The 16,810-nt window shown below is 38.0% G+C and overlaps 1 protein-coding gene across 4 annotated transcripts; it reads right to left on the bottom strand.

Moving 5' to 3' along the window:
• Positions 1 to 3,500: 3,500 nt before the first annotated feature.
• On the bottom strand, positions 3,501 to 10,033 carry LOC116211206 (sterol 3-beta-glucosyltransferase UGT80A2-like). Of its 4 annotated transcripts, XR_004157631.1 has the most exons (16): positions 9,602 to 10,030; positions 8,781 to 9,037; positions 8,340 to 8,579; positions 8,164 to 8,275; positions 7,906 to 8,076; positions 7,433 to 7,496; positions 7,257 to 7,314; positions 6,996 to 7,173; positions 6,694 to 6,830; positions 6,467 to 6,569; positions 6,264 to 6,340; positions 5,487 to 5,534; positions 5,240 to 5,389; positions 4,179 to 4,384; positions 3,901 to 4,078; positions 3,501 to 3,798 (listed from the first exon to the last, which is right to left on the bottom strand). XR_004157631.1 is itself a non-coding variant. In XM_031545475.1 (14 exons), the coding sequence occupies exons 1-14, from the start codon at positions 9,696 to 9,698 to the stop codon at positions 4,196 to 4,198; spliced, it is 1,881 nt and encodes a 626-aa protein (XP_031401335.1). In that variant the 5' UTR covers positions 9,699 to 10,029; the 3' UTR covers positions 3,888 to 4,195. The 4 variants fall into 4 exon arrangements, 2 of the variants coding, with proteins under 2 accessions (XP_031401335.1, XP_031401336.1); XR_004157630.1 differs by having other exon boundaries at positions 3,901 to 4,384; positions 9,602 to 10,029; XM_031545475.1 differs by lacking the exon at positions 3,501 to 3,798 and having other exon boundaries at positions 3,888 to 4,384; positions 9,602 to 10,029.
• Between the last annotated feature and the right edge of the window lie 6,777 nt (positions 10,034 to 16,810).

The raw sequence follows: 16,810 nt of genomic DNA, 5'->3' as shown, positions 1-16,810 counted from the left end.
AGTAAAATTGATAAAAAGAAAAAATGAATCATGTACACGGAATCCATAATGCGTGCGTGCGCATGCACTCGTGTGTACGCCAGAGACAGTTTATCCTGAAAAACTGGGTGATAATTGACCCTTTTGAGACCCTTTTGAAACCAATCCAACCCGCGTGAGATGATCCCAAACTGAAAACTTCTCTTCAACGGCTGCCTGTATATATATGTGTGTGTGTGTGCAACAGAACATCCTCTTCATCAGTTTCTTGTCCCTTGCAAACAACAGAACCACTTAATTACCAATTCAGCTAAAAGCAACATCCAAAGAAATGGCAAGTTTGGCTCTGGGCTCTGCAATCTCCAAGTCTGGCAAATTTATGTTGGGACTCCGCTGGACAAGCGCTCTCTTCTCTGCTTCAGTCCGAAGGACCAAATTAAGTAAGCTTAGAGCCCTTCCCGTGCCTTGCATCAGAGTTCTGATACATAAATTAGTTTGTTCATACAGGCACAGAAGAGATTCGGTTCTGGTACATCGTAATTGGTCTTTCCAGACGTTCTTATGAAACAAAACCCACTAATGACTTGAAAGATGGTTTTTGGTTGAGTGTTTTCTTCAATTCTGAAAATGTGTTTTGATTACTGAGGGGCTGTTCAGAATTGTTTCCAGGCAAAACCATTTCAGAATCAGTTCAAATTACTACGCGAAAGCATTTTCTGACATATTTTGTGGCTGGAAATGTTGTGTTATGTGTAATATTTGAAAACTGAACCAGAGGATCGTGGAAATGCTTTTGGAGACATCACCATATGTTCATCGAAACGTTTGTTTGGAAGTACATCTCGAGAGCGATTTTTGAGAGTAATATCCAGATAACCTAACGAGTCATTTTTCTAATGTCAAATAAGACCATCCTTCAGTACTTTGTTAACTTCCTAACAACAAATTATTATTTTCTTCCTGCAGACATTATTTTGACTCGTCTTCTAAGAAAGTGACTAGGATGGTAAAACATGGGGCTGATGGACCGGAGAAGGTCGAAGAGAAGATCAAGATCCGGACTGCACACTCTGCATATGATATAATACAGTTATATCATACCTCCTAAAACACGACTCTCAGGCCCCCGACTAAATTATATTTTTCTCCTGGTATAAAACATCCCCCTGACGGTCGCACCAAAATAATTTCCTATGGAATGTTTGAAATCTAGTTAATGAGCATCGGGACGAGGGTGTGCACTTCTCCACATTTACTGGGAGGGATTCCTAGTTTCATAAGTGCATGGAATACCATGCCTTCGTCTATGATTTCTAACTTCTAGGAGGGTATGATAGTTTGTTTGTCAGCTGAAGGAGAAGGCCAAGCAGACGGCTGAGAATGCATCGGAATCTGCGAAGGAGACGGCACAAAAGGCCATAAACACGGTGGTGGGGGCGGGCCAAGACACCTAAGACTCCATCAGAGCTAAGACAGCAAAAACACCAAGAACTGACGATGCTGAACTTCGCTCTTCGTATTCATCAGTTCATTATCAGTCAACCAAGTTTTGATGATGAGGCATTGAAATTAACTCATTGCCTATCTATTTGGTTTCTGGAAGTCTTTGTTTCCTTTAGGTTACACTTCTTTGCCTTTCGTGGCATTAGTCTGCTTGTTATTTCTGATCATAACCAGAGGATGAGTCGATGTGTTGTCGCTCCATCCCCAATTATTTAGGCTCTTTTTATACGGTGTAATTGAATTCGAAGTTTGAATAAGCATTTCATTTTAATTGGGCAGTCTTAAAGTTCATTTTGTAGAGTGATGAGAGATTTCATACGCACTTCTTTTTTAATTATTTTTCAAGCAATAGTAGTGCTTCGGGAGAAACTTTCAAACAATGATTTTGATTGAATTCGGCGATTACAAATGTGATTTTCTCTGGGAAGGCAATACCAAATCTGCTTATCATGTATTTCAAGTACATTAACAACTATCTATTTTAATTTTAGCAATTTAAGATTAAATTTTCTAAACAAACTGCTCCTGCTTATTATATATTTCAATATTAACTAACCATTTATTTTAATTTTAGCAATTTTAATTAATGTTTCAAACCACTTATTATGAAATCATGAATTATTTTTCAATAGCTTTACTATAGTACATTTTCATTCGTAATTGTTCTCCCAAACCAGTTATTTTTGTGCTGGCCCTGTGTATCATCGCTTTTCCCTGTAGTTGGGAAAGAAAAGGCTAAAGTCTGATCAGATATATTTTAAAAAATGGAAAAAAAAACAAAATTAACTATTGTGCTCGGAGGCTCAATAAAAGAAGCAAATTGCAAAGACCAATCAGAGAGCGTCACCTCATCATGCATAGCCGGTGAAATTTCTTATTAAATAATAAGTTTTGTTATCTAATAAGAAATTTATTGTTTTTTTTTATAAGGAGAAATTTATTGTTTTTGAGCATAGTAAGTCACCCATTAAGAAATTTATCATCATATGAGCATAGTAATGTCTTCTGAATTCACAAGCTATTTCCATTGGACCTAGCAAATCCATTGAAGTTACTTTAGACGCACTCTAAACAAAGATTGGAATCCAAGACCTCAAGAGAATGAGCAAACTCTATTATCTTATGAACCGATCCACTGTTGGACTAACAGAGTCAATTAACATGGTCCGCACTAAATATGGGGACCTCACTCAAACATGAAAATCAACCTGAGCCTTCGGATCATACCCTTTTGCATCATGCGATCTTTTGATCTCAAATTGTAGACACACTCCCTCAAGTTATGTCGAGATAAGATTCGATGGATGGATAAACCTTCGAATCAAACTCCATCCCCTGTCTTTTAGCCCAACCGAAAGCGTCAAAAAAAAAAAAAAAGGCAAACATTGTGAGCAATTCATATGGAAGGAGAAGATGCAATCATCTCGCTATGACACCGAGTAAGAAACCATTGTGCACAAACAACCCAATCATCCTACATTGACCATAAATTGGGATGGCAATTTCGGCCCGATCCGTTTGGGGGCAGATATTACCCGCCCCGAGCTTGAAATAGAGCAGGGATGGGTAGTAAATGAAATATCCATGCGCGGGGCGGGGCGGGTATGGATATGGCTGGCGCCCTGCCCCGATCCCCATATTATATAATATTTTTATATAATATCATATAATATTAAGTCAAGTCAAAGGAAACCAATATTTGTATAAGCCCCAGCCTGAGATCAATCCCCTTAGTCCATCCAACCATTTATTTATTTACTTAATTAGAAAAATAAAAAGGAAAGGGAAAAATAGACCAGTGGAAAGCAGAAGCTTTTCTCTTTGACTGTGAAATGAGAACGTTCAACCCTAGACCAGTAGAAGAGAGGATTTTTTTTCCTATCATTGTCGCCCTCCACTTATTCATTTCTCACCGTTTTTACCATTTACATATTTTTATCACCAGTTAACCCCAAACATTGACATCCTGTCTAACATTTATATCATTCTGTGACCAAAAAGTGACATGACATATAACGTCCATGAATTTTCCGTCACGAAAGTTAACGGAAATGTATAAATATTAGACGGAATGTCAACGTTTGAGGCTAACTGGTGACAAAAATATATTAGGGGCAATGACAAATGACAAATGAATAAGTGAAATGCGACAGTGATAGTCTACTCATTTTTCTTCATTGCTATAAAATCTTCTCCAATCTCGAGACAGGGCAGGCATGGATCCGCCTGGCCTTACTGGCACGGGACCGGCAAGGAGAGCGGGGCAATCATGGATACTCAAGTATCTGCCCCAACCCGCCCAGTTGCCATTCCTAACTGTAACATTGATCGAAACTTGTATTACATTCTGATATCAAAGCAGACAGCTTGAAAATAGTAATTGGGTGACAACCAACAGGCGAAGATGGATCATATTACCAATATTTGTATGATGACACTTCCATTAATCATATACTGTGTATCAGCACCGATGAGGCATCATCCCTCCGCCAAATACAACCACCTCAACGAATGGAAGGACATTCGCCTAACTGGAATGAAATCCGTAGTGGTTTCGAGGCCGAAATACATGATAGAACAAAATCTCGAGGCAAAACTGGCCATCAAGGAACCAAAGCTTTGGCAATTTGACATATACACAATCACATACAACAACTAAACAATAGGAGTAAAAAAAGCACGGAACATGAGAGAACCTTGACATGGGAAAAACTCAGGAGCAGCCGAAACATCGTCTCATTGAAAGTGCACTTGATTTCCGCGTACTCGATTTGTTAGGCAATGGCTGGCAATCTGAAGTCAAGTTTCTTTGAGGGAAGTGCTTGTAAAAGGCTCGCACGGCCCCCGTGACACCATCTTCGTTCTCCATGGCTCTGGCGAGTTCCTCCGCACTTTTCTTCACCTGAAAGGAACAGCATATGATAAGGCAATCAGTGTGATGCTCCAGAAGATGCATGTTTTCCTATGAAGTGGACAATAAAAACCTCTCACATGGTTTTCATACAAGAAAATAGAAAACTGGAAACAATCTTCGGCACCAGGTACACCTAAGAGACTTTACAAAGCGTCTGGCTTCTACAAGGTAATGAAACTGAAACCCGAGAACTAAAAATGGGATTGAATCGCCATATAAGATGTGGTTGCATTCTACATGACAATCCTCAGATCTCTCTCTCTCTCTCTCTCTCTCTCTGTGTGTGTATGAAGTGCAGCCCAAGAGTTCATTTGGTTAGGAAGATTGAACTTCTAACACAGGCTGTCGACTGATCGGGACCCTAAATTTATGAACTAATTCATAGTCTTTAATTACCTATTTGACAGATTCAATCATTGTCTCCACACCACTCGCCACGTGGTAGTAATTAAATTCATGGGTTTGACAATTATTCTAATTAGATGCGAAATTGAAAAATCTCCTTTGCAATGACCGTTTGTCATAGTCAACCACCCAAAAACTAATTGCTGAAGTGCATCTAATTGCAAATGCAGCCTCTGGAACAGTGTGTAAGGCCTCAATGAGGATTGCACGTGAGTTTAAGCACTGCAATCGTAAGTGGTAAGAAACTGAAAGTCTCATAGAAATTCCCGAGCAAAGTGGGACTGTTTCCAAAATTGAATCCAACTCATTCCTTCCAGTTCTCTAGCCCTCATGGCTTTCAAGTGAAGATAAATGATAATTTTTCTTCAAAAGATAAAGACAAACAGTGTGAAAACGTAGATTCTTGCATGGAAGTTTTAACAATTGTCAGGTAAATACCTTTGGATCTAGCATGAAGTGTATTGCACTGACCAACTTCTCGAGAGAGAACTCGTCAACTGGAATGGGTGCAGGGCCAACCCCTCTTGCATGCACCCTTTCTCCCCAAAATGGCTGATCTCCAAAAAAAGGCACAACAGTTGTCGGGCACTGTTTGGAGGTTGTAAGAAACAAATAAGAATCTCCCAATGGTCATTGAGATAAATAAGAGGTCTCCTCCCGAAAATAAAGGCAGATTTTTATTTACCGCAGCCTTCAGGCCAGCAGCAGTTGTACCAGCTCCCCCATGATGTACCTGGGAAACAATGGACGTAAGTTTTCCGAAATATTCTTTGCATACTTCATTCCTTCTTACTCATGACCTAATATTGCTGCCCTTTGGCAAAAACAACCACAAATAATGCTCTTAAATATTTAGACCAACTAAAAGTTTAGTGGTGATGTGAACCAGCCTACTTCCAAACCCAAACTACTTGGCCTAGACTGCATGACTCCTTTATGTTCGACCTGATAATGCTCAGGATCATGGAGAGCTCAATCTCGATAGGGTCGAGGGGCTCGAATTTGAATCAAGGTTATCCTGCATTTTCAGTTCATTCAGCCCTCAGAACCTTCACTCAACTCTTAGTTGGCCCGAAATAATCTCAAGCTTTGATCAAGGCTGAGTTTAGTCTCTTTTCAAGCCATCGAAGGAAATTAAAATGCCTCGAATCAAACCCTCATTTGTAAATAGCACTTCAAGCCAAGATCAAGCAAGCCTAAATAATGATTGTAATGGATCTCAAGCTCGAGCAGAGATTTGAGCTTAACTCAGCTCGGCCCAGCCATCTTATGTTTCACCCAAGTGTCCCTGACATGGGCTGTTCTGGGGGAAGAAAAGATCAAGAAAGGACTATCAATTTAACTGGAAAATGTTAGCTCCTCGGCATCATCCCAGGGAAGAAAGCTTCACCACTTCAAATGATTTGATAGTCATACGCATAATATACCAATCAATCATATTAGAAAGCAACTTAATATTTACCACAGCACTGCACTGGGGAAAAAGCCAGTCATGGGGGCAATTGTCCAACGAGTACACAAACTCTTTTGGCGTTTCCACTGCAGAAGAAATAACAGGGACAGCTATTTATTGTTTGTACTAACTGTAGAATTTCAACATCAACGCCAAACAAAAGATAAACGAAAAATCCAGGATTTGAATTGAAACAGGAACTTATAGCTTACAATTCCCAAGACCACCCCATCCTTTGTTAATGATACCTCTCTGGTGAGTAATTTCAAGAGCTTTAACTATTATCTCAGTCATCTTCTCAGGTTTTTGAACTGGCTATTGCAAATTAAGAGCAAAACAAAGTTAAAACCAAGCAAAACGATATGGAATAAACTGAATGGGATTTACTGTCATCTTTGTTTGACAAGTAAAGAAGAGGTATTGGAATCAGAGAACTGACAAGGCTACCGAAACCAATGTAAATTGGCTTCTGCTTTTCATCTTTCTTCAGCCATTTAACCAGTGACTCTGGAGGTTCATAACTTGATGCAAGATCAAGGAAACAAAATCCAACTACATCAATCTTAGGGCCCCAGTCTGCAATTTTGAACCAAGACAGATGATATTATTGATAAAGAAATAAATCACTATAGCAAGCAGGTTGAGACAAGCACTTCCACATTCCACTCCAGGAAGGTTCTTGGTATAGAGAGAAGATATTTAAGCAACCATCCTAGATTATGCTCCAAAGCAAAATCTCACCTTTAGGTTTTGGCACTAAGTGAGGACTCCAGATATAACCGTAAGGCAAATTTGGAGGAGACATGTAGGGCCCACGTAAATATGTCACAGGTCTGAGCCTCAATCTCTTCTTTCTAAAATCATTGATCATGTCTCTTATTCCAAGCCAAATCATCGCATCCACAATTTGATAGGATAGCTGCAAAATACTTCACCATTAATCCACGCAATAAGGGAAGGAGATTTTAAGGAGCATAAAACACAGTTTTAAAGAACACTCACCCGGTACCCTACAGGTTGTTTCACACGGGAAAGAGGATGGGGAAATTCGCTGGTAGGTCTGATGAAGAGACGATGTCAGTTTTAGCATTTCATTTGATCCTTGTATATAAGAAAGGCTACATGAAGGAGAGTGGAGACTGGGAAACCAAAACACATCCCACCCAAATAATACTTACGTCCATGGCATTGTGAAGAATATATGAAGTGGTATATTAAGCGCCTCCGCGACATGTGTATGTCCTGAAAGAACAATGGTCAAAATTAGTTTGGTAATATTGAGAAACAACTACTCTGCAAGGGTTTCTCCACCCTACAAGTCTGTAATATTTAACAGTTATCCAAGTTAGGGCCAAGTTTAAAAAATCGGTTAAGAAAGAGAAATAGGGAAAGAAAAGGATGAAGAAGATGGCATGGAGACATCTAAAGTGTCCATTAACTAATCAACCTCTTTATGAATTCTGTAAATCCATATTCACCATAAGGATTAAGTGTCTCTGCAGCTGATTTTGCTTGTCAATGGACTCGGCGTATACTTATTTCTTACGTCTAACAGATGCAGCCCAAGCCTTTCAATCTTCTTCACAATTCATTTCAAAAGAAGCAACAAAATTTGCCCCATTTGGAAGACCTCACTGTGAAATAGTCTTACCATAAGCTGGAGGATTGGCAATTATTGCATCTGCATTAAATTCTATGTTGGTTTCCGGATCGGGATCCTTGCATGCAGGATACAAAGAGAAAATAATCTCCTTTATTTGACTCCGTTGGATGGGTATTTCTGAAGGTCCTGAAGGAAGGAAGCCTTTATTCTTGACCATGTCTGCAAAGAAAAACTGAGAAACATGCTTCACCATGAAATTTATCAGGGCAAAAGTATTCAAGTAACATTTGTGAATGATAAACTTACATCCAGCAAGAACTTTAGGGTCTCCACCTAGAGGAAAAAACTCCAACCCAGCAGTTAACACAAACTCTTTGAAATTTGAGTGAGTAGCCAGTCTGACTCTATGCCCATGTTCCTGCATTTAGAATTACATCAGTAGCGTGAGAGTAAAAGAGCAAGATCCATAAGATGCAAGCAACCTGTAATCGTTGTCCGATTGCAACAAAAGGCTGCACATCTCCTCGGGTCCCAACAATGAGCATCACTATCTGGAGAGGACGCAAATCCTCGATTTCTTCGGATAAAGTTTCTTCATGAGTAGATCCATTGTATACTACCCCAGTTCCAAAATCAAGAGTCGAAGGTTTAACATCTCCTGGAACATCAAATTGCACGGTCCCATCATGTTTCACAGTAGCGAGGCGTCTTAGCAACTTGAGCTGCAGATTTATCAATAATCTCCATAAGTGCTAGCTAATATACAAAATTCTCTAATTAGAACAGCGGGCAGAGGACCAATACTACATGAACAGCAAAATCACAAGGCAAATAGAACGAATGAGGATATATCAAACAGAACAATTGCAGGTAATTAATTAGGCTGCAAAGAAAACCATCCAAGCACAGTAGAAATGTAAAACCTTCTTTTTCAACGGAATTGTCTCGTCGAACAGTTTTGAGGCAAAGTGGGATATGCTGCCGTGGTTTTTGGTGGATTTCCCTGCTTTCGCAGTGTGGCTCGAGTCTGTGTCGGACTTTCCCGAAGTCGATGCTTCGCCAGGCATACTCTCGGTGGATTTCCCTGCTTTCGCAGTGCGGCTCGAATCCGTGTCGGACTTTACCGAAGTTAATGCTTCACCAGGTATACTCTCAATTGGTGAACTCTGATCATTTACCCCTGCAGAGAGAACCATAAGTACCCACAAGCAAATGCCAAATACTTCGGGGTTCGGAAAAGACCCAAATAAGTGAGCAACATCTGAAAATCTTCAGAAAGTGCAAATTGCCCTTCCATGGATGTCAGACGACATTGAGAGCTGACACTGAGAAGGACAGATCAGCGTCATCGGACAGAATCTACGTAATATCTGAAGTTGGCAAAGGACATTCCCAAGATTTCTACACACACAGGAAAAAGTGAGCAACAACTGAAAATCTTCAGAAAGCGCAAATTGCCCTTCCATGGATGTCAGACAACATTGAGAGCTGACACCGAGAAGGACAGATCAGCGTCATCGGACAGAATCTACGTAATCTCCGAAATTGACAAAGGACATTCCCATGATTGCTACACACAAAGAAAGGGGGGGAAGGTCCACGAGCCCTAGCCAAGCGTAAAATTTCAGCAAAACAAAAAAAGGCGCCAAATTCCTTCATTCACGGATTCATCTCACAGAACCATTCCAAATTCCACCGCGGACCGAACAAGAAGAACAGAACGAGCGAGCGAAGGGTAACGAACCGGGAGAATGACAGCCATTGCCGCTCTCTCCGGAGACGGCGTCGCGGAACTCGACGGAGCTCTCGGAGCCGCGATCCTCGGGGTAGTCTGGTTGCATTTCCGGACAGGATGAATGGCGAAGGAGGAAGGTGGGAGGGAGGGGTAAAGGCAAGGAGGGAAGAGGAGGAGTGAAGAGGAAGGAATCGGGAATTCCGTGTAAAAGGAGAGGGGAAGGTGCAGGGGAACGAGGCGAGGGGTCACATCAACACGAATGGGGACATGACAGGTAGAGATTAGGAGAGATTGGTAGGCAAAGAATCAACAACAAAAGGAAGGATGGACGCCATTTCTTTAATCCTTCTTTCTTCTTCTTCTTCTCCCTTTTCCATCATCTGCTTCATCTACTTCTTCTTCTTTTCCCCATGGAAAATGAGCGAACAGAAGAGAGAGAAAGTTAGAGAGAGAGAGAGTATAGTGGCAGAAGAAAAGGAAGGAGAGAGTGGAGGGGCTAAGTGGTGCCACGTGGCGGAAAAGCGCTTCAGATTCCGCTTCCGTTAAGACACGTTCAGGGGCTTCGGTTTCTTTCCTTTCGTTTCCCCGCTCCCTTAATTAATTAAATAAATTAAATTTATTTTTTTAAATAATATGCCCCGCGCGGCTCGCTGGCTGCCTCCTGACGTTGGGCTGAGTGGGCCGGGCTCTGGTTTTGGGCTTCATGGGCCATCTGTAAATCACCGTTTGGTGTTCTTCCCTACGAGCATTCGAGCACCCGCTACGCGCTTGCTCGATTGATTTTCACAGATTTAATTTAATTATATAACATCAACATTTTAAAGAAATAGGAAATAATAAAAAATAAACATAGTAGTAGTGTTTTGACATGACTTTTTTTTCGGTTACAAGGAAGGTCCATCGGTTTAAGACAATGAAATATAAATTCAAATATCTATGAAGGGTACAAAGAGTCCCACCAGATTATCAAATCTAAAACATCTTGATTATCAGATGAGGCTGTGCGCCATTGTATTACAGCGAAATTGTTTTTTTGGTGAATAGAAGGAAAAGATGATGAATACTAGTGGCATTTTCCTTTTCTAATGAGAAGAAGGGTATAATGTTTTGTTTTATAGTAAAGTCAAATCTTTAAAGATTTGATCGTTCACAAAAATAAAGAATTCCTTTATACAAATTTAAAATAATACTGATGATAATGATAATAATAATAATAATAATATGTACTTTTTGTCATTTTAATTTGATGATTTAGTTCTTTCGCCTTTACAACCTACTGTGCATCATCTGGCTTCTCTAGTACAAAAAGGCTCCAATTTCTTTTGGAAAATATAGCAATCAGAATCAGATCAAGAGTTTACTTTAACAAAATGTTAGAGCCAATCAAATCCTTTCATTGATCACTCTTTATATATTATCAATTTAAATTATATATCAGTCTATAAATTACTTATGATTTTTACGCAGAGCAAAAGTCGTCATGGCATAGATTATACTGGACGTTTCATCCATCCTGTGTGCACAAAATTTACGAGAGTAAATAATTAGGCTATATTCTTCTATTTGCTATTTTAATTGAAAAATATGCATAAACCAAAACAATTTGAATCCTTAATGCCTCAATATACTTTTTTATATCATTACTTTGTGTGAAATTCCAAGGGCTGTTTAGGGAAGTACTTGGGTCCATACACAAAAGCATTCTTGAGTAAAAATGACGGGGAAAAGTTATCGTACTGTGATACAAGCTTTTTCAATCTTATTCTCGGAATTTCTTTTACTTTTTTGCTTTTCATTTATCTTTATCAGATCTATGTGTCTTCCCTGGACCAAAAGAAAAATGTAGGGCGATCAAATCGAACATGATAAAACAATTGCTATGTATTTCAATAGAATCATGTAAAACGTTTAAAGTTAGGCCATGAAAAGCTTAGATTGGGATGAGGTAGCCTTTTATATAACAGAGGGAAATTGTACCGTTCACCCATCAATTCAGATAGTCTCGAGGGTGTTCTTTGGGGCATTATTAGATGATTTAGACCAGCACTTCCCCGGATGCTGAACTGAAGGACAAAAGGTCAAGGGTCCGTCCGGTGATATGGCGGGAGACGGGTTTTGGACATTCATCTTCGTTCATTGGCTTAATGTGACGGGAAATTGGATAATTAGAGGTGTCATTTTCCCATCGATAACTTTCTACATTTCAGCCATCGTCCCAGATGTCATCGTACTCGACCATCTACTATATATCCCTGAACATGTTATGTGGCGGTCATGACTAGAGTATAATTAGCAGCACTATGTCTTTCAAACTTCATCGCTATGTAGAGTTATCTCGTAATTTGACAAATAAGGATCTCATCATTCGTTATAATTACATCCATGGTGACGCCATGATATCGAAGTATCCCTACCTAACATATTCCCGGCGAATCTTCTTCACCTTAGAGATCTTTCGAGCCAACAAAAAGAGATTTGTCCAGAAATAAGAACAAAATCAGTCATTAATTAACAGCATAACCCTCTATCTATTTTCGCACTTCTACGGATATAGTACTCCACGTACGGAGCGTGCACATTCCGTACCCACCAAAGATGTCGGACCACGCATCAATGGTGTCTGCATCCTCCATTACCAAATCAGAAGCCGATTTGATCTCGCGGACTTGGATCCCGTTGAAGGTGAACCTCACAGCCCCGAAGACCAGGCCCATCTGTTCACAGTAGTCTTCCATGAGCATACACAGCAGCATGTTCGGGTTGATCCAGCCGGTAGCAAATGTTGACAGGCTCTTTCTGCCTCTGCAATCTCAGGAAAATGAAGCTCCCACCGACATTGTTTCTAGCAGCCATGGGGGGCGATCAAGCGAGGAGAGCAAGATGAGGGTCGTATAAGTCGCCGAGAACTCCATTGAAATTGATCCCAGCTTGCTCTCTATCTTTCTCAGAGGTTTGAAATTTGAAGGAACGCGACCTAGTGAACTATGTATAGCTTCCCTACAATCTCTTGTTGGCATAATTTTTTTTTTTTGAATGATCTTTATAGCATTATTAAAGGCCAATTAGCTTTTGTGATTTTTTTTTGGTAGAAGCTTTTGTGATTTTTCCTGGTGAAGTGAAAGCGATCATATTTGAATTTCTATTTCGTTATACTGTGACTGAAAGAAAAGGGACGATGCGACAATTCAAAAACATGTCTAACTATTCACCCAAAAAAAAAACCCACGTCTAGCTAGGACGATATATAATTCATCCAAGCTTAAAAATTAAAATTGAATAATGACTTTGAGTATTTTCAGTTGATAATTTATAAATTATATTCGCCAACTTATTACTAATTATATAATAGTAAGAACAGCAAGTTACTGACACATTTGACAATGTTATGTTTCTGGCCAGTCCTGACTAGGTTAAATTTATGAAAGTTCTTTTAAGAGGGACCAGCGGCAATGCAGCGGGCCCAAAGGGTGATAATACCGTCCATCAGGGAAGCCATTTTTAAAATAACGCAACTACATCTGCAAGATAATATATTCTCTTATATTCATTCATAGAATAATATTAATTCATAAAATATTTATTTTAAATTTTTCAGAGTTATTAAATTTAGTTACTAAAATCTGATTATGGATTATTAAATCATAAAATCAATTAAAGTTCACAATTTGAGGGACATAATTGATTGTTTTCATGCATAATTATTATAGAATAGTTTGTGTTGACAATTAAGAAAATAGGTGGGAAAAAAATCTTACTACCATGTCGCCTCCTTAATCTCCCCCATAATTGCTTCATGACGCTTTTTAAATTGTCAACTCCATGAATAAAAAATGGAATACCAAATTTAATCCTCGAATTTTTGTAGAGATGCTAAAGCATTCTCGCAAGCTTAAAGTTCGTCAGGAAGGCTAATGTGTATATTAAATCTTATATATTGATCCATAAACCTCTTATATATAAATAAAATGGGTCATTCAATATAATTATTTATTTAAAATTTTAACTTAATTTTATATATTTGATTTATTCCAAGAATATTAATTATTTGTAAATTTTATGCAAAATTTCAAAGAATACATAAAATTCTTAACCATGATGGATTTGTCAACAATATAAATAATCTATAATTAAACTTTTGGTATCGAATATGACATATGCAATTGAATTGTAACGTACAATAAATATGTGAGCAAATTAAAGATCATTTTATAAAATAAAATTAGATTCTCAACTTAATCGAATAGATTACATTTACTGAAAATTTAATTTCCTTTGTAAAATATTATGCAATGAGAACACCTTGTTGCGAGGAGGAAATGCTGAGAATCTCAGCGAGATATGGTGGAGGGAACTGATCATGAAGGGCTAGAGGAAAAGCGGAGACGGGGCAGGCCAACCGAAGAAAAAGAAGCCGCCGCCGTAGGTGGGAAAGCAGAGGACGCCCGCCGGAGATAAGGGTTTAAAGGGGGAGGAGCGAACGCTATGGCTCAACAAAAGCCACCGACACGGCGGAATAGGAAAGAGGGAGGGTCACTGGTGAGGAGAACGGTGGAATCCTCTCACCGGGAGAGTAGGCAAGAAGCCGAAGCGAATTGCCGGAGCCACACGCGCCGGCTGAAGAAACGATAAATTAGGGGAGACGCTGAGAAGAGAGATAGGGGGGAGAGAGAGAGAGAGCCGCAATGCGATGAGTTGGCATATTGTCTGCTCACAAAGGAAGGTTGTGCATTAGAGTGAGAGACATAATTGAAGGTGATGAAAATTCGTAAAATTGAATTTCTAGTTTCACCCAAATTAAGATTCTCTTTAAAGGTTTTCAAAATGTCTAATTGGCATATTGTATCATCACAAAGGTTCTCATGCATCATATTTTAGTTCATATGACATATATATCAATCAATGGAATATTTGGGAAAACATCATGTATTCTTATTAATAATATCGGCTGCAAGAACTGATTCATTAGAACATTCACAATAGGAGATCTCGGCTGCTGCTACAAATTCCTCTTCCGTAAGATCGAGTATTAAAAGTTATTTTCGCACTTAACAAATACGCTTCTCAGAACTTGAACTTGTATTCTCCTTACGAGCGTTGGAGCTGCTTACCTATAAAAAACTTTCTTGGTTGAGTGAACAGTTTTTGATTCCTATAGAATCAACTGTGCAAAAGTGCTTTGCGCTAGCGTGTATGCTAGTGATGACGTACAATACATGAAAGTATCGAGAATAATTTCAGTACTTAATTATCTATAAAATTACATGTAAGCATGTAAAAATGTAATTTCCCTAAAAAGAAAAGGTGTTTTACCATATATTTGAAATTGCAAGTAGCCATTTGATAAATCCAAAGGCTAGTTTCTCCATACAGACCAACTTGTAATACCCACCATTTAATTGAAGAAGGAAAGAGAGATTGGAGAATTTAGGCATGCTAATAAAGAATTCATCTGTAGTGTTCAGGAGGGAAAAAAAAAACAAATAAAAATACACAAGACGTGCATCACAATCTTACAATTGGAATTTCAATAGCCGTAACACTATGTTTGGGAGCTTTTTAGGGGGAGAGGAGAGGAGAGAGAGGAAAATGAACTCCCCAATTAAGAGGAGAAGAGTGAAGAAAAAAAAAATTATTACACAAGTTTAAAAAATATATTGCAAAGAGAGTTGTGTAGAAGAGGGATTAGAAAATACATGAGTTCCTCCAAATTTCTCTAATTTGGAAGGTTAAGAAGGAAATACTCTTCCTCCAAATCCTCTCCCTTTAAATTCAACTCCTAAACACACCTAAGGGGAGGGCCCCATATAGATCCAACGTCCCCTTGGGGACCAGGAGCAATTCGCCTTGGACAGGAGAATTTCCCCCTTCTAACAGAACTAGGAAAGAAGTATGCGCCACACCGCTTCATAATTTTACTGAAAAAAAAATCATTATATTTCGAATTAACATTCTAATTACATGAGTTTCAAATCTTCTCATTTATATAACTAGGCCAACCGTCCGCACACTGTTGCGGATATTTTTGTATCTTTTTTTTTATTTTTAAATATAAATTACAATTAACATGGATCGATTCAAGTGCTTCTACGCTTGTTTTCTTTAAGTAAGATCTCTAATTTTAGTCATATGAATGGAGAAAATTCACAGTTGGAAGAGTTTTCCTCTTTCGTGCGCTGATTCTGCTCGAGTATAGATTGTTGGGTCCATTAGACTTCTTGATAGGTTGTGTGCACCGAAAAAAATAAAATTTTAATTACAATGTGCTCTAATTCATACGAAAAATAATTAAATTATAATAAATTAATTGATTTCATATTATAGTCGATAGATGACAAAATATATTATTTATAAATGCATGTGTAAATTGACTTTATGCAAATCTTATGTTACATATATAGGATTGATTGAATAATTTCAACAATGAACAAAAAAGTATCATAAAATCCAAAAATGAAAGAGTCATAAAGATAATTAACAGATGCAAAAAGTTACTAATAAAAAGAGCGTTTTCATTAATCTAAAATTAGGACAATAGACTTCAAAAGACTAATTCGTCTAATCTTTGTAAATAAAATTAAATAAATACACTTCAAAGTATGATATATCTAATTTTTCATTATTTTTATGCTTCTAATGATAAAATCACTTCATATAAATGTAGAAGGAATGGGATGTCCCTTTTATTTGAAAATTTGAGTGTATATGTACACTGTATTGATATATAGAAAAACAAAATGAAAAGCAAAAATCCCTTAAATCTCAGTAATCCAAAATATAAGTGTTTGATTTGATTTGTTGTAGTAAATGTAGCCATATTTTCAAAAAAAAATGTACAAATTTACCATGTAAAAGATTTATATGGTAAAAAATTCCAATTGCAAAACTTTTCCTCTTAGAATTTTTCTTGTCTCTTAAAAGGGAGGAGAGAAGAAATTCTTTAAAATGAAAAGAAAGAACTTTTTCCTGATATACTTGGTTGATTGACATGTGGCTAAAGGAGAGTCCATCATGAAACTCTCCTTTAGCCTAGATAATAGTAAAAGCACCTACGCGTTGCGGTTTATTTTATAAAGAAATAAACTTCTACTCATAATTATATTTTAATATTTTCAATATCATTATAATCACTATGTACATTGTATTTCTTATTATTTTGCAATGAAACCTTCATAAATATTTCTTATTTATTATTATTCAGTATATGTTCTATACCTTATT

Source organism: Punica granatum, chromosome 6 (genome assembly GCF_007655135.1).
Source record: "Punica granatum isolate Tunisia-2019 chromosome 6, ASM765513v2, whole genome shotgun sequence".
Taxonomy (NCBI): domain Eukaryota; kingdom Viridiplantae; phylum Streptophyta; class Magnoliopsida; order Myrtales; family Lythraceae; genus Punica; species Punica granatum.
This window is presented reverse-complemented; position numbering and strand designations above follow the sequence as displayed.

Coding starts and splice junctions, on each gene's coding strand:
- LOC116211206 (XM_031545475.1), bottom strand. CDS start 9,698: ATGCAACCAGACTACCCCGAGGATCGCGGCTCCGAGAGCTCCGTCGAG. Junction 8,276..8,339: donor CAATCGGACAACGATTACAG/GTTGCTTGCATC, acceptor TTCTAAATGCAG/GAACATGGGCATAGAGTCAG. Junction 5,535..6,263: donor TTCCCCAGTGCAGTGCTGTG/GTAAATATTAAG, acceptor ATTGTTTCCCAG/GTACATCATGGGGGAGCTGG.